Genomic DNA, 25,423 nt, shown 5'->3' on the forward strand with positions numbered 1-25,423 from the left:
CCAGATATAACTTAACAGCTTGTTTTGTAGACTGGAGGCCCGAAATGGTGTATCTAACAAGTCATGTATAGAATAAAACAGTCAAAAATAAAACTTTAATATCAGTAAATATTAAAGTTTTCTCAATTGTATCTGTGTGCAAGCAAAGCTGAAACAATTCAGTAATTGTTTGTCATGAAAGTTGTCCATTTTAAGAGCTTTCCTTGGAAACACTGGCAGTGTGCTAGACATGGCAACATGAACTTAAGAAGTTCAATTATGACTTTCACTGCAGATTAAGGATAGTTAGGGACAGTCCTGCACTTTTATTTGCGTCTCCTTTTTATTATTTTTATTTGAGGTTATATGAATTAACTAGCTGATTGATAGAAACAGAAATGCAGACTAATCCACAATCAAAATATTCATTATTTGTTTTCCACAAAACCGCACAGAAAAGATAACAAGGTAAGGTAAACGCATAAATTTCACCCTGGTTCATGATTTGAATACTTCCTCCACCACTAAGGGGCGGGCTTTAATATGTAGGATTTCCTGCCGTGTCATTTGAAAGCAGCTAAAAGCGTGACGTGAATGCGACTGAAACGTCAAAGCCAGAGTGTAAGTGTGCGGAGCACAGTTTTCTCTAACTTTGCATCCAGTAACCTGCGTACATGTTAAACGTGCAGAGCAGGTAGACGAAGTCTCCTGACACGAGGTTTGTTGACGGTTCCTGGAATAAGCAGAATGTGCTCTACATGTGACAACGTCATGCTCTAGAATGTGAGGCGTGCACTTCGAAGTGTTTCACGTCTCAGTGTTCCTGAGCTTCCATCGAGGGAAACGGGTCTGTGTTTAACAGTTCAAAGTAAGTAGCTTCAGAAAGAAGTGACAGCCCAGCTGATTTAATTTGCACGCATGCGCTGTTTCTAGGATATCCGTCCCATATGTTCTTGTTTCCCACACTGCATTTAAGGTGATTATAGTTGGTTCAAACCTTGTCGGAGGGGGAAAAAAAAACATTGATCTTTGTTAACTGGCCAAGATTTGTTAACACAGTCTTAATTTTGTACTGATGTAGCTCTGTTAACTTGTTTTCTGACATATTGTGTTTCTTACGAAGCAGCTGAAAAAGGGTTTTCTCAATATCAGATTAGAAAAATCAGATGCCTATTAGATATGCTGGATCCACAGAGCAGTTTGACATCTTAGTTTTAAAAAATCCCAGTAAGTGATAAATTCTTTTGTTGTATTATATTGGTATATTTACAATTAAATTCTTGTCTTTTCAATATTTGTGTCCTGTAAAGCGATCTTAAAGCGTTCTTTGTGCCCGTTCCTTGGGTGAAGGGCACCTGAGTTTTTCCCTCCACCTGTCCATGGACAGCCAAGCCTGGCTGGAGTCCTCCCTGCAGCGCTCTGCCAGTCTGGGCTTGGAGGTGCTGCAGCGAGCCTCCAGGCGGAGTGTGGACTGGGCGAGCACTGCATCCCAAAACCCCACTATGGCAGATGAAGACACAGATATAGCTGACGAGGTGCTTTTATCTTTCGCCTTTAATATTTATAATAATATAACCTTATAATGTAATCTAAATATAAATACTTTTAATTCTTTGTTCAAAGTTTGTTTTTTTTTGTTTTTTTATCAGCTTGTCTCTTTTCATCTCTTGCTTTTCCAGAGAAATCCCACAGAGCTTGATGATGCCTTTGCAAAAATCGCTGAGTTCATGGCACAAACCACTAGTCATTGCAAAGTTAGTGACTATGTCCCAAAGCACCTCTATGTGGACTTCAGCTACAGACCTGGGAGAATAAAATATGGATTTTGTCTTTGTTGCAGAGATTTTACAAGTCTGGTTGTTGCACGCAGCCCAGTGACATTGAAAAGAACCACATGTCCAGGTTTCACACACAGCCAGCATCTGCAAAGACATCAGCTGCGCTACCAACCAGGAAATGCGACAAATACCAAGTAATTCTGCGTTGTGTTTTTGATTATTTGGAATAGGAAAAGCTCAGAGGCTGACAAACCCAGAGCATTTAAGGCTTTATATTTAAGCAATTTACAGTAGGTAATTTGTTGGCCAAAAAAGTGGAAAAGGGAAACAAAAAATTGAGTTGGAGGCTTCAGAAAGTTAGCATTTTACAGTGGCATAGACAGTACCAGCAGAATTCAGGAAACTCCTTTGAAGTTGTATAGATGAAGTTTGCATTTCAGTTTGGGGGCCTGAGTTTTACTATTTACATGTTGTCAAAAGTTTGACTTTAATTCATCTAAAATGTAAAAAATAATCATTGCATTAAAATCTTTTTATTTGCTGCTTTCAGAACCGCGTGTCTGGATCCAGTGAGGATTTTTATATCGAGCTTTCACCTGGAACATATGCCATCACTGCCAGTGTGGCAGAGTCACAGCAGCAGACTCAGCTGGTCAGTGTTAAAGCTGGGGAGAGTGTCAACCTCACCTTTGACCTCTGACCCCTCAGCTGACCAAACCTGTCACCCTTTAATAACAACTGACCATTGCACATGCTCTTTGTTTCTTGCTTCTTGTATATAGATTTTTGCATTAAGAGTTTACATTTTATTTTACTGTAATGCACTTAAACACATTCTTACTTGCACTAAGACCACATCATTGTATTGAAATAAAATATTTTTGTAATCAGTTTTTTGTTTGGCTCTTCAACATGCACTGTACATGAGTTTACACTGAGACAATATGTAAATATATTGGCATTGTTCTCAGAGAGACTGCAGTCCCACTGGTGGTCGAGGTTTGAAGCTGGTTGTGGACAAAATGTCTCTAATGTTTGCTCTTCTTCCTCTGGTGCCAGGAAGTGACTGAAACAGGGAGCTGTGATTTGGTGAGGCACTAATTTGTGGTTCAGGGATGCTGAAACTCACAGGTTGGGTTGTCCTCCGGGGACCAGCACTCCCTGCACAAAAAAAAAATTCCATCTGAGCTCATGCATATTGCACACATATCAGAACGCATACTGTATACTGCTATCATCAAAAACAGCATGTTGCATCTTTATTGGCATTTTGTGAGTCAAGTTTGCACTTATTTGTGACCATTAAACGTGAGGGTAAAAGGACTGGAAATGCATTTGTTTACAATACATCAAAAATAACATGCATGTGTTCATGTGTGCCCACACTGTGTAGCAAGCAGCATCTGCTATAAAGGTAACAGAGAATAACATTTAGTCAAAATATGAAAAACATCATCGAAAGGATTTCAGGATCACTCTACACAGCACTTACTGGGGTCTCCAGTAAAACACCCAAAAAAGGCGAAGAGGATCGGATGTTTTTAAGATTGGATAAGAACAGACTAGCAGATGGAAATACACTGATTTATGAGTTTACTAACAAAAATTCAACCAGGTAACATAAGGTCAGGTACAGTGTCTTTTGAAATGTTTAATTTCATTCACTTAAGTAGATGATGTCAAAACAAGGGATTTTAAACATGATGTCTTGTCATGATGTCTTCAATTTCAATATCTCCTGTCTTCTAACAGTAACACTCCAGTGTTCTCAGTAAATGTGTCATTAACCTTAAACACTGTAGGACCCATTTGTTTATGTGATATCTCCAGTGGAATCTACCTGTGATCTATTTTTTCACAAGGTTTCTTTTTGTTTCCAGTTTTCTTTTGAACTTCTTCAGAACTTATTAACTCAGTGTGTGTCTGATTCTCACCTGGCTGCCTGTGCTGTGGTTCTGGTCCAGTTCTTCTCCAGTATCTCCAGGGAGGACGCTGTTGTTTACTTCTTATCTTCAGTGAAGGAGAAGTTGATGCTCTAGTCTCATCATGGGAAAGAGATGAGGAGGAGGAGGAAGATGGCAACTCGGGATCACTCGTCCTCACATCTGCATCTCTGCGGTCCACCTGCTTGACTTGCTCTGTTTTATCAAGTTCATCTGATTTTCCAAAGCTAGCTCCAAGGCTGGGTGGAACTAAACAGGATGAACAGTAGCAAGAGGCACATGCTGAATGGCAGCAGTCGGTGCAGTACAGCTGGGGGGCACAAAGCCAGCTGCAGCACTGATTGTGAGTGACTGCTTGGAGCTCCCGTACTATTCTGGCATGACGAGAAGCAGAAATGGGCAAAAGCAGACTTTCAGGAAGCACATACACACAACTATTCCACATCAGCACCCGGAGGCGTCTAACACCGTTACCTACAGGAAGGAAAGGTGAGCCCTTTGAGTGGATTACAGATGGTGATCATGAACAGACATTGGTGATTTATCATATGAATATTTATCTTAGGAAACAAGTCTCCCGTTTGAAAACGGTCTCATTAGAATTATTGACTATAAAGAAAAATATCCTTGATTGTATCCACACCACTGAATGTCATATGATGATGTTATAATATAAAATATACGACTTCTGCCGTACCTCCATAACCATCTCTATGTTCTGTGGCTGCCACCACTTGACCTGGACCGTATCTTCTCAGATCTTGTTCCCATGGTGACAGGACAGCGTCGCCAGGAGCCAACCTGCATGTGCAACCTCTGCTGTCATTGACCATGTCAAGTGAACAAACGAGCTGGCGCTGGGAGGAGGCAATCTCAAACGTTGCGCTTTCTGCATGGTCAAAGTCAACCACCCAAATTCCACTGCAGCCCTAAAATTGGAAGACAGTCTTCAAATATTTACTCGTCCCTTTTTTAAAATTTGGTTTTTAGTCCGTTAGCGTCTGACTTTTGGATAAGAGCAGTGACTCTGACACTAAAACTTTTTTTTTTTTACTTCGGCTCATCAGGTTATATTTTTATGATCAGTTTTTGTTGGATTGTACTGAAGCTGCGTCACAATAGATTAAATGCTCTATATTTATTCTGCTTTTCCTCTGAAGACCAGGAGCTTTCCCACCACTTTTTAAATGGGATGGCACAAGGAGAGCCTTGTGAGAGATTGGCGACCTTACCTAGATCTACTCCACCACTGACGCTGTGACAGCTGGGACAGATGGGAAAATTGGGAAAACACTGGGCACAATTTTTGGGCAAAGTGCTTATTAAAGCAGTCAGTCAATGAGAGCCCTGCTCAGTGCAGCTGATGTGCCCCTGTGCACTCATCCAGATGCTAATACATTAAAAGTGGTGTGGCTGAATACCCTTAAACTTAAAGTCAGCAAATACTGTAAATGTATAGTTTCATTTTTAAAACGATTGTGCTTTTGCAGGAGTAAATAACTGAATTAGCCCGTATTAGCTGTAGTAGAAACAATATTCAATGGTCATGTGTCACCTGTATTTGTTTTATGACAGTGCCCATGTAATAAAGGCCATCCCGCTCTCTCCTGGCCAGGACTCTGCATCCTGGGAAGAATTCTGGGCTGCTTAGGGTTTGACCAGACAGGATACAGGAGGTAACCGGAAGATTGGGATTACTCCGACTGCTCCTATAGTGTTAAATTGTTGTTAAAACAATGTTCAAAGTTTAAAAAGATTAAAAATTGTGCAACTAGACCTGAGCAGGGGTGAAGATATGTGGTGCAGCTGTGGTATTGTGACAGAGGTGGAGGGACAGCACCACTTGGCTGGATTGAAGCTTGGCAGTGATGGTTGGCTCTCAGCAACGTACAGAGGAATCACCTGACAGCAGTAATAGAACCACACATACTCAGACTCACAGTCACTGTGGGGCCTATTTTTTAGAACTACCGAGCAATTCTCAGTCTATACCTTCTCCAGCGTGCCATTCAAATCGAATGGAATCAGATAACAGCTCCCCCTTGTGGTCTGTGTGAAAGACTGCAGATAGTCCCTTGTGTTTCTGTCCAGTTTATTTCCTATATCTTGCAGGTAGAAAACGTTCACAGGCCTCCCAACTGCCAGTGCAGGAAGAGCTCTCAGCACGGCCTCTGGTTGATCAGGAAAGCCTGTGAAAAGAAGGTGGACGGCATGACAGGCAGGGTCGGTGAGAGCAATACTCAGAGCAGACAAGAGATCTCCGCCTGAGCTGCAGCTGATGGAGTGAATCCAGGACAGAGCCGTGTACACTGTGTCAGGAGCACAGGAGCACATGTGGCAGGACCAGCAGGTCACCTTCAAGGGAAAGAAAGACTCAGTAAATCTGAGGTTCTGCTCAAGCTTAAAAAAATGTCCTCAAAGTACTAAAAGCTCAGGGTGAGATTAAAAAAATGAAGAAAATGAAAGAATAAGAGTGATTAGTTATTTAAAAATCAAATCATATAAAGGTGAGGTAGTATACTATATGAGTTTACTCAATTTTGCACTTGACTGACTTCATGCACAGCTGTGATCAAAAGCCCTGTGTGTGAATTCACTGGATCAAAAATCCAAAAGAAATTCAAACTAGTGCACCTGATTCTTGTTTTAAGTTAATAGTATGCTGTACAACCATTCTACCCTGGAAATGAGCATACAAAGAAATTATTAAAAGCCCCAAATTACCAGATCCCCCTCACCTTGCTTGAAAAGCTCATGATGTTAAAGAGAGAGTCCCTGTGAGACGCTTTATTCAGCAACGTCTGGATCAGCAGGTGTTTCACTGACCCCAGAACAGCTCTCATGTTCTCAGAGCTTTCCAGGACAAACGTGATGTTGCATCCCTGCTTTCCCAGGAGCAGTGGTATCAGTGCAGCCTCACATGTCACCATCTGTCCAGATGTCATAGTAACACTGTGGTAATGGGAAGGAATCACACAGTTTTCTTTTATTTTTTGCCTTTTTTGTAAACTGTAATAGTGAAAAGACAGTGAGAAAGGGCGAGGAATCACCTGAAAATCTTTGAACTATATTTAGGCCAAATGTAACATATTATCAAAAAGCACAAAACACATAACAATGAAAATATCTACATATCTTGTGAACATTTTTTAATCTTTATTTCGATTTTTTTTTGTTTTAGAACACACTTTACCAAATTTTAAACTGAGCACCTGCATCAATTTTTATGAAAAATAATCAGCACTTTTCTAAATGTATAGATAAATTAGACAGATTTATAGATAAATTACAGTTTTTTTTAATGTTATGTTTTTAATAATTATTCCAATTAGTCATAATGCAAAGAGGCCAACTTTAGAACTGTCTATATTACTGGATCATATTGGAATAACTGATATACTAATGTGTACGTCTCTTTAATGTTGCAATAGGTGAAGATGGGACTCATTTAATTACTTTCATGTGTGACTATATATACTGAACATATACTGTATATATTGTATATATTGTATGTACTAACTTTATATTTTGCTGGGTAGTAGTTTTTCACATTTTAATATATATATTTTTAATATTATATATATCGTTTCTTATTTTATTGTACTTTGTAATATCACCCCAAATCTACAAATTCACCATACTATCAGATAAATGTAGTGGAATAAAAGCATGTAGTCTAATCAAATGTAAAGTTAGAGGACTTAAGTAAATCTACTTCCATCAAGTTGACTCAAATACGGAGAGAAACTTGAAACATTTCTTTCTATGTCCGCAAAAATAGCAAACACAGTTATTAACCTCTTTCAGTAAAGAAAGCAGCTACAAACATGAGTCACTACAATTGAAATATAACACATTTAAAACACAGATTACATTACCTACATTTTTTGTGTCGATCACAGTCAGCTGCAGACAACAACTTCAACCCATTGTTTATGTCGGTTTCCATGGTGTTCGAGCCTGAGCTGGCCCTCTTCATAACCACTGGAGGGCCTGTTTACCTGCCAGTCGGCAGGCCGGGTCACGCTACAGTTGCTATGGTACAGCTACACAAAAACAGCAGCTGTGAAAAATGACACTAATCTCTGCAGATGTGTCAGGACTTTTCTTCTCCTAACTCTATTTGATTTTTCCTCTAATTAACAACTCGAATTAGGTCACCTTCAGCTGGTCACACATTCATAAATGGCTCTCAGATAAAATGGCACTGATAAGATTTTCATGGTGCTACAGCTCATGTGAAAAAATGAGCAAAGGCACTAAAATGTCACCGTTCATTTGTTTATTCAGTGGTACACTTTTGCCTCCGTTGGGTGATAAAACCTATCACAAGTGTCACTACAATCCTGTAAACATTAAAAGGCAGTGACCTCAATGCAAATACATGATTCAACTAGAAAATACATTTACAACATTATCAAATATAGTAGAGAAACGTCTAATCTGTATTCAGTAGATTGTGCTGAGCTCCTAATCTACACAAACTAACAGTTGTTCTCCACGGCTGCAGAATACCATGTCTGGCAGCATAATACTAATTTGCTGGATATTACAAAGAGCTAAAAATCACAGTTATATCACAATCTTAGAGATTACAGCTTCTGTTAACTACCTGCACAGCACGTACTACTGTAGCGACTGCTAATACGAGACTCACACACTCTGGGCTAAAAGAACGCTACATGTTAACCTGCAGGTGCGAGCAGCTGCAGAGTGAGAACGGCTGCCTTAAAGGCTGCCAACGTTAAGATCAGTGAAGTCATTGTGGAGCATCAGGACTTCTAAACGCAGCAAGCAAACTGGCAAACAGAAACTGAAAGTGTGTGAAGGTAGAAATCTGAAGTTCTCCAATGAGGCATCTGGTTGTAGGAGTAAATGTTCCTATTGCTTTTGGTCAGTGTGGGTTTATTTGTGGGTAGGAAGATTAGTAACCCAGGTCTCTGAAGTCTGTGGAGCTGCAGAGACGAAAGTGGGGGGAGAAGAGGCAGATTTGGTTAGACTTAGGCTTTGCCAACTTAATTAATAATTAAAGGTAAGCAAGGGTTAACATTAATGAAAGTCACCATTATTATGTTTTCCATATACTGCTACAATAATGAAAATGCAAAACTACTCCAGAAAGCAAAATGTGGTGCTTGAAATAAGCAGTGTATGGATATTTTTTTGCACTGGTTCTTTATGCGTGAAAAACTCCCAGCAATGCACAACTTTCTATAAGTAGTGGATTACACCCTAATTTAAAAATGAGAGTTTTGTGAAGGTTTTGAATGTTTGATTGCACCTCATGATATTAATTTGATAAACTGCATGATACCTTATTTTGAAAGGTATAAATATAATTTGCACAAGAAAAAAAATGTTTTTAAAGCTAAAAGATGAGAAAAACATCTTACCCTTCACTGAATTGCTTTTTGGCAAAATGAATCTGCTCCCTCACAGTTGTCCCAATCACCATGATCTGCTGTTCTGTATCGATTACACACTGCAAAAACAGAAATGTCAAAACATTACAGAACCGCGTTGGTTATAGTAGAGCCATTTTAGTTAGTGTAGTTAATCATCTAGCTTTTATCTTGTATCTGTTTACATCACTGTGTTGTTTCCCCTCCAGGATGGATGGTGGTGATGTATGGTGGTGATGGATGGTGATGATGGATGGTGATAATGGATGGTGGTTGCAAAGCAGAAGATTTACCTTGAGTGTCTTTAAAGTCTTGCTGCCCAAGGACATGAGATGCTTGTTACTTTCTGAAAATAGATGTAATAGATGAACAGTAATATGATGACACCGCTTCATATAAAAGTGTTCTTATAATTTTCATTCAGGCAACGATTGTTGTGTTTCTTACCCACTATGGCAAATGAGCAAGTTATCCTGATTTGTCCGACGGTCAGGCCGAGCTCCTTGATGTGACCATCGATGCAGAGCCTGCGCTGAAATGGGAAGCCATCGGTCTCCATTTTGATCTCTTCGACCAGTTCTTTTAAACTGAAAGGGAAACAAAATAATTCAACAGTTCTCACCTCACATGCTGCAGATGTTTGCAGTACATACTTAGGAGACACTGAAAAATGAACTGGTGTCAGGAAAATGAAAAATTAGTGAAGACATCTCACCCAAATCTCTCCGCAGTCACAGAAGACATCAGATTCAACTTGCAACCTGTATCAATCAGCAAATTCACTTCCTGTCCTAAACACTGTATACACAGGGGAGGTGCATGTAAGATAGGAGAAATAAGAAAGAAAAAAATCCTTTTGACAAACAAGTCACGGATATTTTGTGCTTGAAAAGAATTTTTAAGTAGCCCAACTTCCACCCACCTTGCAGGGCACGAGGATGAAGTCATCCTCCTCATCCTCCTGTGAATTTACATGGCTGTGGCTCAGACGAACCTCTCCATTGCTTGGTGTTACTCCACACATGTTTATCCTGCCTCTGCACAGCTTTGCCTCCAGTAGGCGCTTCTGGAGAATATTGTGTGGTTGCTACAACAGAGATTACAAACAACACAAACACGCCTACTGAATATATATCCTCAGTATTGTCGAAGCCTAAAATCAGATCTACAGTCTGAGCTAAAAATGCTATAATATAAAGACCATCTTTAAGCTCATGTATACAATTTAGAAAGTATTCTGTCGCCTAACTTTGACATATTTTTGTGTTATGGTTTCTTCACAGAATCCAGAGTCATCCATGTTTGGCTCATTGGTGATTCTAAATTGGCCCTTGGTGTGAATGTGGAAGCAAATTAAATAGCTGTCTGTCTCTTTAGCCCTGTGATGGACTGGCAGTCTCTCCAGAGTATACCTTGCCTCTCACCAGGTGGCAGCTGAGATGTGCTCCAGCCACCCTGCTAGAAGTGGTTAGGAAAATGGATAGACTGATAAGATAACAATATAGATTCAGGTTTTCACTTTAGAGTATAAATCATTGATAAATTTCTCTCTCTCACACACACACACACACACACACACACACACACACACACACACACACAGAAAGAGAGAGGCAATGGTCCTCCTCCCCATCACCTATATAATGTCTATATAATAATGGCCTTAGATATGAGGCTCACCCCCTGCTTAGAAGTCCCGAGTTTCTTCAGTCCATCCAAAGGAAGCAGATCAGCGGAGTCCTTATGGAGGAACTGGATCGCCTGTTTCAGCCTCCTCTGTTGCCTCAGAGTCGCTGCATCCAGGACCCCCTTTTCTCCGCGGTTCTCTGTCCGCATCCCTGTAAACATGATGGCGGGCGTGTGCTTGTGTTGCCCCGGCTCTCTGACTGCCTGCATACAACCGAGCCTAATGAGGAATCCCCGATGCGTCAAGTCCACATTAGGAGAGGAGACTCCCCCGTAACATGACAGGTAGTTAAGACAGCCCAAGTTGTAAAAATGAATCCTGCTGTGAACTTTCAAAATAAAACCCATTTTCCAAACGCTGCATAGCCCATTGCGCAATGAACGGATGGATGTTTTAATGCTGCATTACAGATTCATGAACTGCTCAACTCTGAGACCCCTGAAAAGTGGATTTACTTCGTTCTTCCACTAACACAACCCTGAATTTATATTTTTATTGTACAACCTTTAAAAACACTCAAAATATTTTTCTTTCTGTGTACAAAATGCTGAATTAAGAATATTTCCGTTAAAAGTAAGATTTCTTTTCCTTTGGCCGCTTAAGTGTGCCATGTCAGAAAAAGATTGAGAACTGCTACAATGCGAATCTGGTAAGCTATGTTCATTTGCTTCAGATAACTCAGACTACAGTCTATTAAAGTGCCTACAGCTCACTGTTTACAAAGACCAGCTGTACTGCATATGTCCGCGCCACAAGTTTATTTATTTATTTATTGTGTTTCATATAAATGTTCAAGGAACATAAATGATTAGAAAACGGAAAAGACGATGGGCCAATAATTCACTGGAACAAAACAGATGCAAACATCAAAAAGTAAAAGAAACACTGTGGTGCACTGAATGTTTAATAATGACTGATAACGCTTGCACATAATCCACAATATGTTATATTCATGTATGCATTTCTTGGGTGTTTGCCAGCGCTTTAGTGGGATGACAAATTCTAGAACTTTCTGAATTCTCACCGGTTTTATTTTGACAGCAGCTTCCGGTCTCATTCAGTATGTTTGCGTGACTTTGCTTTTACTTGAGGCAGGTAGAACGAAAACAGGGAAACATACGTCACTTTGCTGCAGCGTGACTCCAATAACACGCTCTCACGTGGAGAAACCACTTGCACAAAATGTGAAGCTCTATGAGCAGCAGGCCTGTAAGAGTTAACTCACGTTTTGCAAAACAAAGGCTTTTTGGTGAGGGTTGTAACAGGAAATAAAACTTTTTATAAAATCCCTTTTTTTCTCAATTCTATTTTTAATAACATTTTATTGTTTGTTAGAAAATATGAATCACTAAAAAGAAAGCATGAGCACTGGGCTACAGCAAATAATTCAAAAATATTCTCTCTATTCAAATGGGGGGGGGAAATGTATATATATGACAGCGCTGTCCAAATGTTCTTTCAGTGAGCAGCTCACCCTTGCTTTCACCAAAAAGGAGGGATATCCACAAAGCCATCTCCTCTCTTATTTTGCCATCACTGTCATTTGCATCTGAGCAGGAGACAGTGGTTTATGCTCCCTAACAGGACAGACTGGTATTCCTGACATTTAATTCATTTCAATTCAATAGACGATGAAGCGTTCCCTCCGTGTTTGTTCTGTTTCGTGTCTCTGAGGTTATAAGTGTTGGTTTCAGATAAGAAGGCTCAAAACTGTCCCAAGCTGGTTGTGTTTGAAACCTAAATATTGACATCAGTTGGAGCTGCTACATTTACATCATGCAGGTAGTTGTTTACTTAATTAAAAGCAATAATACAAGACTAACAAAATCATTTCTCATTACAAATCCATATTTTTGCTCTGAGGTCAAAGTTTATAATGTGAAAAAATGTACTGAAAGTGTAAAAAAAAGTCTTACAGATAATTAAATAATTATTTTCTGTGCATGTGTGTAATTAACATTTAGTTTTTCTCCATTCCATAGCAATCACTTTAAACAGTTTGTTTACTTTATTATTTTATCTTTTTAATTAATTTTACTAGTTTATTTTCTTTTTTCAGTATGACATATAGATCAGTATTATCATTGTCATATTTGGATTTTTTTAAAACTTTAATTGCATCTTTGTCAGGGTCAAACTCAAGGTTGTCAAACATTCCAACATCCCAAACCTGTCCCACCAAAGTGTCCAACGCGGCCCGCTGTATGACTTTGCAAAGTGTGAAAACTGTAGCCAAGTCACTTTAAAAGTATTTCTAGATTTTTACAAAGTTATGATTCATGTGAACATTTGGTGCCTTTCCTCCTGTGATCTTTAAATGAAATGAAAGTCTTCTTCTTTTAACGAATGAAAATGTAATGATAGTAGACTCAATGAATGTCAAAGAACTGAGATGTATTTTTGAAAATTGATTTTTCTTTAGATATACAATGCCAATTATCTATTTTGGTAAACAGTCCTGTCATCTAGAAGACTTGGGAAGGCAAAGGATATCTGTCAGTGTGGCTTATGGTTAAACATTTTTAAAATCTTAGTTACCTATACCAGGTGAACTTTCATTCAGATGTACTTCTTTACATTTAATGAAATGATAACATTTGATGGGATTTTCTTATGCAATGACGTTATTAATCTGCTCAACTTCAGATCTGATCGGGCAGTATCTGATCCATGGAATACAAATAGACAACCCTGAGGTGAATCCTGCATTTCTACAGTCATTCTCGCCTCATTGAGGACTACATCTCTACGTCTTTTCAGCTTCTTTTGTAGGTGTTCATGAGGTGAAATTGTATCTGCAACTTTTAAAAGATGATTATCTGATGTCCTGGGTGTAGTTTGTAGTGTCATTTTATCCCAGCGAGCCTCTTTTCACTGCATTGCCCACATTCCCCCTTTTTTTACCCACACGACCTTGTTTTCAACATGGATGCCGAAAATTCTTCCACCACAGCGCAGTTTATGTCGCTGGCGAACCCATTTAACCACATTTTGTGTCGCACGGTGGCTCGGAATCTACAATGTCGGCTGACTATCGTCTACCTTTCATGCTTAAATAATTATTTTGTAACGACGTAGCAGCGCATTTACAGTCAAACTGCCGAGACAATGCGAAAAAGGACGCGGAATGGCGTCTGCCAGGGGCCCGGGAGGCTGAATACCAGCAGTATAGACTCGAATGAACGTAACAGGCACACGCCTAACCCAATAAGAGCGGGCTTTGCGAGTCGGTGACCAATCCCTCAATAGAGAATGGGCGGGACAACACGGTAAGGATAGTTCTGTCATACATGTTCCCGGGTTGTGAACATCGCCGACCGTTTCCTGCACTGTTGCATGGTGGTCGAACAGGAGGAATTGTTGGAAATTTTTCGGAGGTTAGTATATAAATTGGTTTTTACCCAGTGTGCATTATTCCCTCAGCCATCTCTGTGAGAGGGAGTGACAGGTTGCGGTGGGGATTCAGTCCAAGAATGGGAGACGGCTGTTTAATCATAAAATAAAATTGACACCCACCGAGCCAAAATGCTTATGTTATCATTAATTAGCTCGCGGATTCCTCGCTCTTGTTTTCCAACTGCGTCGCTCGTTAGTCAAACGGGAAGCTGTGTAGCGTGAGATAGCTAGCCCTCCATTTGTCATTCCAGAGCCCTTTTAGACTTCACAAAATCATTTAGAAGTCTCTGTGATCTCGATAACCGCAGTCATCGAGAAACAGTTCGCCAACAACCGCTGTGAAAGTCGTGACAGCGCTGCTTGTCATAGTTAGCAATGTTGTTAGCCTACGAAGCGGCTATCAAGCTTACTCCATTACGGCATGTTTCTGTGGCTGTAGTCATCAACTCAGCGTTTAGACACGCTGTCAGTGTGATAACTGAATCCTGGGATACCAAAGCCGGTTAAATACACTTGTTTGATATACAACAGACTTGACTAATGTGGCAAGTCATAGTTGTGCTACATCGTAAGTAGCTAGCTCCAAGTATTGAGTCCAAATCAACAAGCGCGTTGACTTGGACCAAAAGCAAGTAATGTTGACGTTAAGTTATTGATAAGACACTAGTAAAAGATTGAATTACCAAATGTGAGCTGAGCAGAGCTGTTAGACTGGTTTATTATAATTTAATAATAAACTATTATAATAAGTGATGTTATGTTTATGACTTGAACTTGAAAACAGAGCAAGTCAGAAGAACGCTATAACGAATCTTAATATGCTTCTTCTTTCTGCGTTTAATATCCACAATATGTCTGATTAGGTCACCAGAGTTGTAGGGATTTCTTGACATTTTTATTTTGTATTTGTGTTAGATTTTCTGTTCATTTAACTTCCAGAGTTAGTTTGTTCGTTTCGGTTCACTTTTTGTTAGAGATGTTGTAATATATCAGCTGAACAATGTTATCAACCAGTATCGGCCTTATTGACTGATATCACCTATTGGCAAACACATGACATTTACAGATGTTTATCTTTTATGCAACATAAATTTTCCACTTAATAAATGTTAAAAGGTGTGATGAAGATTTGAAATTTTGCTTATTTTTTATGACGATAAAAGAAACAAAATATATGAGATTACTTTGTTTCCTTGGTACAAAAAAGAAAATGAATAAAACAATGCAAACACCTAACACTAGTATCAATTCCATTGAGTCAATAGAAATAGATTAACTATGAAGCCTGATATGAAGCAGGTTGTTACATTGGCTCCAATTTCACAAGTGTTGTATCTTTAGTTTGAATGAGGGGTATTTGTCTGGGGCTGAGCTTAGAATAAGAAATATATGTAGCAGACATTTCATAAACAAACTTGACTCACTTTGCAGGTAAATATGTGCTAATGTTGTTTGTGTTCACACATGTTACCATGCTGAAACTGGCAAAACAAAAAATTTCATGTAATGCAGAAAATCTCAAGTTAATTTTTGTTTATAAAAAAATCTATTTTTGTTTTACTCTTTCACTTAACTTATTTTGTTCCACACTTAGGTTAGGTTATTCTAGTAAATCAAAACTAAGTTATAACACATTATTTCTATGCAGTTGTATGGTTGTTTGCCAGTTTGTTGGTTGTATTTACTGAGTATGTTTAGACACTGAAAAAAACATTTATATATGTATGTATTGCACATATTGGAGGAATAGCGATGATTTGAGGGGCACTGCAACAGCAACAACATTAAGTAAGATTCTTAATGGTTACATCCAGTTATCAAATAACCGCACAGTATCTGCATTTCCAGTGCCCGTGTCAGTATGCATTTCATTTGAGTGTCTTGCCTGTTTCCCCTGCAGCAGCTAAAGCATGCTCTTGGCCCAGATAAACCGGGACTCCCAGGGAATGGCAGAGTTTCATGATGCAGATGGGCAGCCGGTCACACTCTGTCTAGCAGAGGCTGTGACAGTGGGAGGTGAGCCTTTAAACTTTCTATTGTTACAAAAAATTTACTGACATCACTGCAGAACTGTACATCTAATCACATTTGAATTTCAGTCCCAGTTTTGGTTGAGGATGGCAAAACTGTGTCCAGAAGTAATCTGGTATTAGCTGGGACAAAGGGCATCACATCGCAGTCCTGTTGTTTCATTTTGTAACGATCTACTCCATTACTCCTTAAACTAAAAGTCTATGTTTTACTACTCTCTTATTTCCCAGATGCAGATCAGATGGAGAGTATGGACACAGTGAGTCTGCAGGCTGTTACACTTGCGGATGGATCCACTGCATATATCCAGCATGACACCAAAGGTTCCTTTTCAGATGGACAGATTATGGACGGCCAAGTTATCCAGCTGGAGGATGGCTCTGCTGCCTATGTTCAGCATGTGCCCATGCCTAAAGCGGGTAAATAAAATTGAAATATTGTAATACCAATAGCAGAGTAGAGCTTATTCTTTGTGTACTGTGTTTGTGGCACAGTGCAAGGCTGTAATTTAAATGCATGTCATCTATGTAACAAAAGCTCACTAGTAGCTAACCAAGAACACACTAATGAAGAAGTGAATGTGAGTAATGTTTATTTTTAATGCACTTTTAGGGGGGGGCAGTTTACAGCTTGAAGATGGACAGGCTGTTCAGTTAGAAGACGGAACCACTGCCTATATTCACACACCCAAAGGTAAATAGCACCTAATCAAACTGAATTGAATTTTAAGCATCTTTCATCTATTTAGTTGATTATTTTAATGTTTCATTGCATCAGTAAAAGAAAATAGTCAAAAGACATCTGCTTATCCTTTATTATATTCCCTTCCTATAAACTCTTTTTTTTATAAATTTATTTGCAGAGTTTGGCTAAGCTGCAAGTTCACAGACATTAAAAATGTTCATGTGCATGTGTATCTTCTTTTTTAAAAACCAGTCTATTCATGGGACAACACGGTTACATAAAAATGGTTACATAAATGTTGGTGTTGGACTAGAAAATGTACAAAACATTTATAAATAAAAACTCTTAAGGTGAAGGATTTCACCACAAAGAAGCATTAAGTTTGGGTCCAGACATGCAGGAAACTATTATTTCCCTCCCCAAACTTTTTGATTTTTACTGGAACAAAGCTCAGTTTCATCAGTGAGTTTCAGTTTCTGCGTCCTTCTCCTAATTTCTGTGCAGAAACATATGATCAGGGTGGCCTGCAGGAGGTACAGCTGGAGGATGGGAGCACCGCCTACATTCAGCACACTGTGCACATGCCCCAGTCCAACACCATCCTGGCAATCCAGGCTGATGGCACCATCGCAGACCTGCAGGCAGAGGCGGCAGCTATTGACCCAGAGACCATCAGCGTGCTAGAACAGTATACCACTAAGGTACGTGTGCTTTGTCTTTGTACTGGTGTGGTACCAACTCTACAGTGTGTGTGTGTGTGTGTGTGTGTGTGTGTGTGTGTGTGTGTGTGTGTGTGTGTGTGTGTGTGTGTGTGTGTGTGTGTGTGTGTGTGTGTGTGTGTGTGTGTGTGTGTGTGTGTGTGTGTGTTTTGACACAGAATTATGACAGCGAGAAAGTGGTGGGGTATGCAGTATAAGTGACAGGTGGATTCAAGGATGGGGGTGGGGTGGTACCATCTGAGGCCCTTCCTGTTTGGAAAGGTGATGGTCACGCAGAAGGCTCTGTGGTCTGTGATGTTTACAGATGACACTATGATCTGTAATGAGAGTAGGGAGCAGGTGGAAGAGCTCAGAGAGGTGGAGTGCACTGGAGAGAAGAGGAATGAATGTCAGTAGAAGCGAGACAGAACACGTGTGTGAGTAAGAGGCAGACAAGTGTAACAGTGAGGATGCAAAGAGGAATATTGATATGAGCTTGCAACGTAGTGGCATTTTATCATGTCACACAAAATTTTTAGGTAAAAGAAAATCACTAACACCATTGTGTTCTGCGCACATGTAATTGGGTTGTGTAAAAAGTTATTATGTTGTTATCTTGGCAAGATGGTCACTTGTGAATATGAGATTAAATATTATCTTATTCATAGGCTTTATAAATTTGCCTGTTTTGAATGTTCCATTTTTGCTGTAATAATGGTTTATCAATTTTAAATATTATAGTTTCATATTTAATATCCCTTGGTTTAATATATTTATGATCATCCAATAGATATTAAAATACCCTTTCTTTTCCCTCAAAGGTGGAGAATATAGAGAACCCCCTGGGGACCTTTGGCAGAGTTGAAGCAGACAATGGTGTCCACATGCGGGTAATGTTTCTTTTTATTTATTTCTCCTTTTTTTTTTCTCTTTACATTAAGTCTAACATTGGATACATAATTGTGCCTTGTCTTTCAGATTGTGTTACAGGGACAAGACAACAGGCCAGGAAGGGTCTCAAATGTTGGGGAAAAGTCCTTTCGCTGTGAATATGAAGGCTGTGGAAAGCTGTACACCACTGCCCACCATCTTAAGGTAAGTGTGGGTGCTTTGTTTTTCTAAAAAGTTTTTTTTTTGTAAGATTTTGCCATTTACTGAAATGCAATGCTTTACAGTTTTGTTTGTGTCCTGCAGGTACATGAGCGTTCCCACACTGGAGACAAACCGTACATCTGTGACTATCCCAACTGTGGAAAGAAGTTTGCAACAGGTAGCAACAGATAATATAATTTTACAAGTTGACTCATGGCTAATTTCTTTTATTTTTGTTGCCAAATTAAAACATTTTTAAACCCTTGATTAAAATCTCATTATCACCATAGTGATGTTGACAATTGAACTAGTCAGGTTATTACTGTGTAAGTTTTTTTTTTTCCTTTTAATGAAGGCTGTAATTGAGTGGGATTTAATTTATTTGCAAAAAATAAATTTTTTGTTTATCAAATGACTTGAAATGTGTGGAAAATGCAGACTCTTCAGTAAAGCACCCCAGACAAACTGCCTTAATTACCACTTGTAAACACAAGTTTAGTCAACCCCATTCAATTAAATTCTATTATTTTTATAGAGCACCAAATCACAACAACAGTTGCCTGTTATGTTATGTTATATTGTAATATAAAACAGTATATTGAAAGAGATCCCCAAAGGTCTGTTTTGAGCTGGAAAAAACTCTTGCTGTTAAATGTAAGACCATATCTGAGATCAGTATAAATATGGAATAGGCTGCTTGTAGTTATGGAATAATAATTTAGCTGAATGTCAAATTGTGTGATTCTTTAAGGCTATGGACTGAAGAGTCACTCGCGCACACACACAGGGGAGAAGCCATACAGATGTCAGGAGTTAAACTGCTGCAAGTCCTTCAAAACTTCTGGAGACCTTCAAAAGCACACAAGGACACATACAGGTAAACAACCACACCCAGAAACTCACTGACAAGTCACAATGTTGTTGCAACACTCAATAAGCCTGATAAGGTTTGTAAACAAACCCAGGAGATTAACTGTTGTTTGCTACTGCTGGTAAAAGCTATATTACTTCAGGGCTGTTAATACAGAAGGGGCTGTTTAACGAGTGTTTGGAATCAAAATGGATTGAACTAACTAGCCACACAGCACTGTCTTTTTTTAAACAAACAACACATGGTGGTGAAGAGCTAGGATTGGCTGAACAACTTGAGGGGGTTGTGTCAAGTTGTTCAGCCAATGCTGAACAACAGATGAGGGGAGCTGAAATTTTTCAAAGCCACCATAGTGCTTCAGGAGCACAGGCACATGGTCATCACTAGAAGCATGACGCCAAGTTCCTCCTGCTTGTTTTTTAAAACACAGCAGACATTTTGCAGTTGGAATCACACTGGTTATTTATAAAGGCCTGAAGGCTACTTTCATACCAGCATTAGTCATGTTAAACAGCTGCTTACAGTGTTGTGTCCTATTTCTGTCAGGTTTACAATTCTATAGATTTCAAGCTGCAGCGTTGACATACTTCTTGTTTTGCAGGAGAGAAGCCTTTTAAATGCCCAGTTGAAGGCTGCGGCAGGTCATTTACCACCTCCAATATCCGTAAAGTTCACATCCGAACACACACCGGAGAACGGCCATACTACTGCTCTGAACCAAGCTGTGGACGGTCATTTGCCAGTGCCACTAACTACAAGAATCATATGCGAATTCACACTGGTGAGTCTTTGGTATTTTATAATGACTCAGCTTGCTGAGTCGTTATGAGTCACTAAGTGCTCTCCAGTTGAACCCCTGGATCTCAGCACAGTTTTGTTTTTTTGTTTTTTTCCACAGAAGCTGTGCAAAAAGCTTTTAAGCTGTTAATTGATAAAGTTTCAAGATAGCTTAAATCATCATGTCTAACACTGAAGTTTGAAAAACTCTGTTTTACTAGGAAGAACAAACAAACATTATTTCTATATATTTTTAAAACTATCTAGAATATCTATAGAATATCTAGCTTTTTAGTCTTTTTGTGGAGATTTAATCCTTTTACTGGTCTTCTATATAGGATATGTATTTGGATTTCACTGTTCACTGTTCTTCACTACATTGTGATCTTACATATAAAGAAAACGTGATGTAAAAGTAAAGCATATATTAATTCTTGAGTGCTGAAACAACACACCAATAAAGATGGGGGTCTTCACTTCTCTTGCAGTTTAATAAATGAAGTCAAATGCTCATTGTCTTACTATTTTTTCCACTCCAGGTGAGAAGCCGTATGTGTGCACAGTGCCTGGGTGTGAAAAACGCTTCACAGAATACTCCAGCCTTTACAAACACCATGTTGTTCATACGCCCTGTAAACCTTACAACTGCAATCATTGTGGGAAAACCTACAAGCAGATTTCCACACTTGCCATGCACAAAAGAACAGCGCACAACGACACCGAGCCCATCGAAGAGGAGCAGGAAGCCTACTTTGAACCCCCAACAGGTCAGTAAAATGTAACGAAACAGAACGAATATTTTAAATGTTTTTTCATCATCATCATCTTTATTTCTAAAGCACTTTAACAACAACTACAGCTGACACAAAGTGCTGTACATTAGAACGAAATAATACAATCACATAAGATATAAATAAAAGCCAAAACCCCCCCAATAATAATAATTAATTTGTTAGTTAATAAATTATTTAATTAAAAGAGAAACGAAGTCTCACTACGGTCAAAAGCCAAAGAATAAAAATGGGTTTTAACGTGTGTTTTAAAAGTGGACAGTGAAGGGGCCTCTCTAACGGCCTCTCTTTTTTGATAAGTCTGTGAGGGATGTAGGAATTTAGAATGGAAACAGATGTTAACAATAGTTCAGATAAAACTGTCTATTTATTAACTTACAAAATTCTAATGAATCCTTAATGTCAATTCAGATGCCATCGATGACCCCAATGTGAGCTACACGACAGCTGTAGTGGAGGCAGATGACTCCGGATCAGAGCCGGTTCCAGTGGAAAGCTCCGACATGGTTGGTCCGCAGCATGTTGCCCTGGTAACACAGGAAGATGGAACACAACAACAGGTAAGAGAATACAACGTCATCATGACTATAAACATATTGCAAATAACTTTTTTTTTTTTAAGAAGCGAGGATGCTCATCATATACCATATGTGAAGCAAACGCCTCAGAAATCCCTTAAAACTACATTCATTATAATGGTCACCAGTGGCAATAGCCGTGACTGCAAAATGACATCTGATCCCTGAAAACTATATAGGGAAAGCGACCTTCTGCCCTGACTTTTGTAAACATTTTCCTAATGAGTTTGTGGGATCAGTCACCAATGTCAGGTCATGTTAAAAAAATATACATATATATATTTTTTTTTCTACAAGTCAGGAAGGAGGGAAGCCCAGGATGGTAATTGGCTAACAACCAGTAATTGACAAATGGTTAGACGATGAGCAGACTGACCTCTCACTCTTTACGTTCTGTGTCAAATGACCAAAACAGCTCAAAACAGTTCAAAAGAAACATGTATAGCATTTCAAATGGTAGAAGAAATATAATTTACATATTAATGGTGCGAAGGTTGGATGATAACTGCAGCAGAGATTTTGTGAATATTAAAATGAACATATAGCACATATAGGAAGCTGAGATTTCTGTAAGAGTAGCATTTAAATTCATTTCAGGTTGTTCCTGTTTTAACTTTGTACTTTTCTTGCATATGCTTTTTCAAGTGACATCAAGTATCAAGTGGCAGCTGCAAAGTCTCCTGACTGTTTGTCTACTATTGAAAAGACGATTTCTAATCTCAGTGGGACTTTGACCTGGCTAAAGGATGCAATCTGAAGTTGTCAGAGTGTAGTTCAGACTCAATGTTCTTTTCTCTTTCAGGTCAGTATCTCCGAGGCAGACCTTCAAGCTATGGGTGGCACAATTACCATGGTAACCCAAGAAGGCACAACCATAACTATCCCAGCCCATGAGCTGGCAACTCAGGGTGCTCACTCAGTCACCATGGTAACAACAGATGGCTCAGATGAACAGGTAAACAACTCTCATAGCTCAGTAGACTGCACTCAGAATAATGTGAAGGGCTTTTTTTCTATTTAGAAGGCTTCAGTGTGGCATTGTATTCAGCTTAAATAACTGAGCTGAAAATCAAGTCTATATATTATAAAAGTAACTTAAGAAAGATCAGTTGCTTTTATTTTTAGTATTTTTATATTTTTTAAAATCAGGTTTTCAATTTTAATTTATTATTTATTCCGTTTTCTGGTAAACTTCCATGATGGAATCAGATGTGTTTTTAAAAATATATTTGTGGCTCAAAAATTAAGCTGTAATTTAAGTACAGCGTTTTTGTCGCCCCCAGGTGGCCATCATGACACCTGACATGGCTTCATTCCAAACTGTGGAGGAGGCAGGTTACAGCCAAGAGCAAGATGATATTCATCCTGTCACATTACTGGCCACATCCAACGGCACACACATCGCTGTACAGGTTGGTAAAGATCATCAGAGGGACCGAGTTCCAGTCATTAAATGTATTTAGTTCACTTTAGGAAGAAGATAAAGGAAAAATTTGGAAAATGTTACATCTTTAAGTCTGGTTGGAACAGGCTCTGCAGTACAGAGGCCCCACCCTGAAAATATATTTGCCTAAAGGCTTTTGTAGGCTTTAGGAGTGGTAGGTGTGCTGTTGACCTCTTACTGCAGGGGTGTCAAATTCAAATACACAGTGGGCCAAAATTCAAAACTAGAACAAAGTCGCGGGCTAACATTAATATTTATTGAAAAAAAAAAATTCCTCCATATATATGAATGAATCTTTTCTTATTGACTCAAATAAGTTTTGCTGGAAAACTGAATATGGAACAAGCAAAGCTTAATACTAAACAATATATATATTAGCTGTATAATACCAGTAGGCCAGCTCTAATAGTAATTTGGTATGGCTTCGCGGGCCAAATGTAATTAGGCTGCGGGCCAAATTTGGCCCGCGGGCCAGAGTTTGACACCTATGTCTTACTGGTTCAGTCAATTCGGGATCAAAACAAACCTTAGTATGGATGTTATTCAAATTCATGGTGACTGCTAACTTGTTATGCAAAAAAGAAAACCAGCGCTGTAAATAATTGTTTGTTTTTCATTGACACACAATCTTATTATGGAAAGTAAAGGGTTTGGGGGTTTTTTTTCTCTAAATGCCTCTACATATAGGAGAATGATTTATTTGTTAAAGTGCAGATGTTATCTTTATGTTTATCTAATAAATTCACTAACATTTATCCACTTAAAATACCTTTTTTTTTTAGCTATGTATTAGAGTATCATGCTTAATTTACTATCAAGGCCAAACCCTTAAGGGTATTATAATTACATCAAAGGGCTAACAACCTTTTTATTTCCCTCCGCTGTCTTTATTTAACAAATTGCACTGTTTCTGTTATGTTAATGATTTAGCAAAGGCTTATTTTGCATCTTTTCCGTCATGTGACAGTCATCCTCCAGCAGCCTGTTGGGCAATGGTGGTGGTATTGTTTTTGAGAGGGTTGGGAGTATGAATGCATTCACTTCCATATGTGTTTAGACATTGACACAACTTTTATTTTAGCTCCTTTATTTAAGTTGAAATTAAAGTGCTATCTCTCTGAAGTACTTTGAAGGATATTCATGCTCAAGGGATTACAGCACTTTAATATGTGCGCCTTTATTTTGAAGGGACCAAAACCGTTGTATGTGCTAATTCTAGTACTGCTCACCTGTGGTCGTCAAAATTTCAATATTGTTTGCATTGTTTTCCTCTCTCTTTTTTATAGCTAAGTGATCAGCCTTCGCTGGAGGAAGCCATCAGAATAGCATCAAGAATACAGCAAGGAGAGTCACCAGGCCTGGATGATTGATCGATAAGGACAGTGATTATGAATTAAGACTAATTTCAAATGGACTATGTCAGTGGGAGAAATCATGAGTCTTCCTCAATGTTTTTCCACAAAAGAATTTAGCTTTTATGTGTACATAGAATTTTGATAACTGGAGTTCTGGTGTGCTATTTTGTCCCTCTACATAAAATGTGAGAGGATGGGGGGGGGGGGGGGGGCTTTCTAATGTTTATGGTGCACAGTACTGCAGTGTACAGCTAATGCTATTTCTAATAAAAAAAACAAACAAAAAAGTGTGATTGTGTGACTGCAGTTGATTTTCAACACCCACGTGCTTATTAACTTTGTCTCCTTTCAACCTTGCTCCATTTAGAAGGTAAAAATACCTAGAGGACAAAGGGAAACTGTATAACACAAAATTTTTATAAAAGATTACAGAAAGATATGAATGACAAGCACAATAAAAAAAGATCCAGAATAGTTAAAAAGAGCATTGTGCAAACACATTACAGTACATGGAAAACTTTTTCAACTACCCTGAGGAATGGAGAAGAAGTGTACTGGTACTGATTTTCAAAGAGCAGAACTGTAGTAACTACACGGGAATAAAGTTGAACCATACCATGAAGATGTGTGAAAAAAATGTTAGGCTTCATTCTGAGAAAGCACAATATAGATGTGTTGTTTGCTTCCAGACTGTTGATGGACCCTAGGTCAGAACGAGTTTCACTGTGTCTTTGTGGATGTAGATAAAGCAGACAATAGGGTGCCAAGAGAGAAACTGGTACTGCATGAATAAGTTGGGAATGAGATTTTTGCACGAAATCTTCTTTTTAGCCACATTTTTTTTAAATCTAGTGTGTTTTAGGCGTCTCCCATACTCCGTTGATGCATTTTGCACCATTTCAACACCTTCGTGCACA

General features: G+C 38.9%; 4 protein-coding genes across 11 annotated transcripts; 2 read left to right on the forward strand and 2 right to left on the reverse strand.

Annotated features, from left to right (window-relative positions):
• Positions 1-576: 576 nt before the first annotated feature.
• akip1 (A kinase (PRKA) interacting protein 1) lies at positions 577-2,647 on the forward strand. Of its 5 annotated transcripts, XM_076886112.1 has the most exons (6): positions 577-600; positions 669-847; positions 1,290-1,514; positions 1,659-1,733; positions 1,820-1,951; positions 2,308-2,647. In XM_076886112.1, exons 3-6 carry the CDS (start codon positions 1,359-1,361, stop codon positions 2,455-2,457), a joined length of 513 nt encoding a protein of 170 aa, XP_076742227.1. In that variant the 5' UTR covers positions 577-600; positions 669-847; positions 1,290-1,358; the 3' UTR covers positions 2,458-2,647. The 5 variants fall into 5 exon arrangements, with proteins under 5 accessions (XP_076742227.1, XP_076742229.1, XP_076742226.1 ...); XM_076886114.1 differs by lacking the exon at positions 669-847; XM_076886111.1 differs by having other exon boundaries at positions 581-847.
• Positions 2,648-2,723: 76 nt separating this feature from the next.
• Positions 2,724-7,623, reverse strand: lg7h11orf16 (linkage group 7 C11orf16 homolog). Its single transcript, XM_004564482.4, has 8 exons — positions 7,583-7,623; positions 6,439-6,652; positions 5,693-6,055; positions 5,478-5,602; positions 5,256-5,409; positions 4,398-4,629; positions 3,692-4,174; positions 2,724-2,918 (listed from the first exon to the last, which is right to left on the reverse strand). Exons 2-8 carry the CDS (start codon positions 6,643-6,645, stop codon positions 2,725-2,727), a joined length of 1,758 nt encoding a protein of 585 aa, XP_004564539.1. The 5' UTR covers positions 6,646-6,652; positions 7,583-7,623; the 3' UTR covers position 2,724.
• Positions 7,624-7,967: 344 nt separating this feature from the next.
• On the reverse strand, positions 7,968-11,076 carry LOC101475186 (nuclear receptor-interacting protein 3). 2 transcript variants are annotated; one of them, XM_004564477.4, is made up of 7 exons: positions 10,783-11,076; positions 10,025-10,189; positions 9,818-9,900; positions 9,550-9,689; positions 9,396-9,448; positions 9,094-9,182; positions 7,968-8,655 (listed from the first exon to the last, which is right to left on the reverse strand). In XM_004564477.4, exons 1-7 carry the CDS (start codon positions 10,996-10,998, stop codon positions 8,625-8,627), a joined length of 777 nt encoding a protein of 258 aa, XP_004564534.1. In that variant the 5' UTR covers positions 10,999-11,076; the 3' UTR covers positions 7,968-8,624. The 2 variants fall into 2 exon arrangements, with proteins under 2 accessions (XP_004564534.1, XP_076743169.1); XM_076887054.1 differs by having other exon boundaries at positions 9,288-9,448.
• A 2,941-nt stretch (positions 11,077-14,017) lies between these two features.
• Positions 14,018-24,786, forward strand: znf143b (zinc finger protein 143b). 3 transcript variants are annotated; one of them, XM_004564475.6, is made up of 15 exons: positions 14,018-14,166; positions 16,086-16,201; positions 16,447-16,635; positions 16,829-16,909; positions 17,405-17,601; positions 18,420-18,488; positions 18,577-18,693; positions 18,793-18,868; positions 19,442-19,567; positions 20,163-20,342; positions 20,878-21,105; positions 21,541-21,689; positions 22,510-22,662; positions 22,991-23,119; positions 24,438-24,786. In XM_004564475.6, the coding sequence occupies exons 2-15, from the start codon at positions 16,096-16,098 to the stop codon at positions 24,519-24,521; spliced, it is 1,884 nt and encodes a 627-aa protein (XP_004564532.1). In that variant the 5' UTR covers positions 14,018-14,166; positions 16,086-16,095; the 3' UTR covers positions 24,522-24,786. The 3 variants fall into 3 exon arrangements, with proteins under 3 accessions (XP_004564532.1, XP_004564533.1, XP_076742230.1); XM_004564476.6 differs by having other exon boundaries at positions 14,023-14,166; positions 16,089-16,201; XM_076886115.1 differs by lacking the exon at positions 14,018-14,166 and adding an exon at positions 14,219-15,973.
• The last annotated feature ends 637 nt before the right edge of the window (positions 24,787-25,423 follow it).

This window comes from Maylandia zebra, linkage group LG7 (genome assembly GCF_041146795.1).
Source record: "Maylandia zebra isolate NMK-2024a linkage group LG7, Mzebra_GT3a, whole genome shotgun sequence".
NCBI lineage: Eukaryota > Metazoa > Chordata > Actinopteri > Cichliformes > Cichlidae > Maylandia > Maylandia zebra.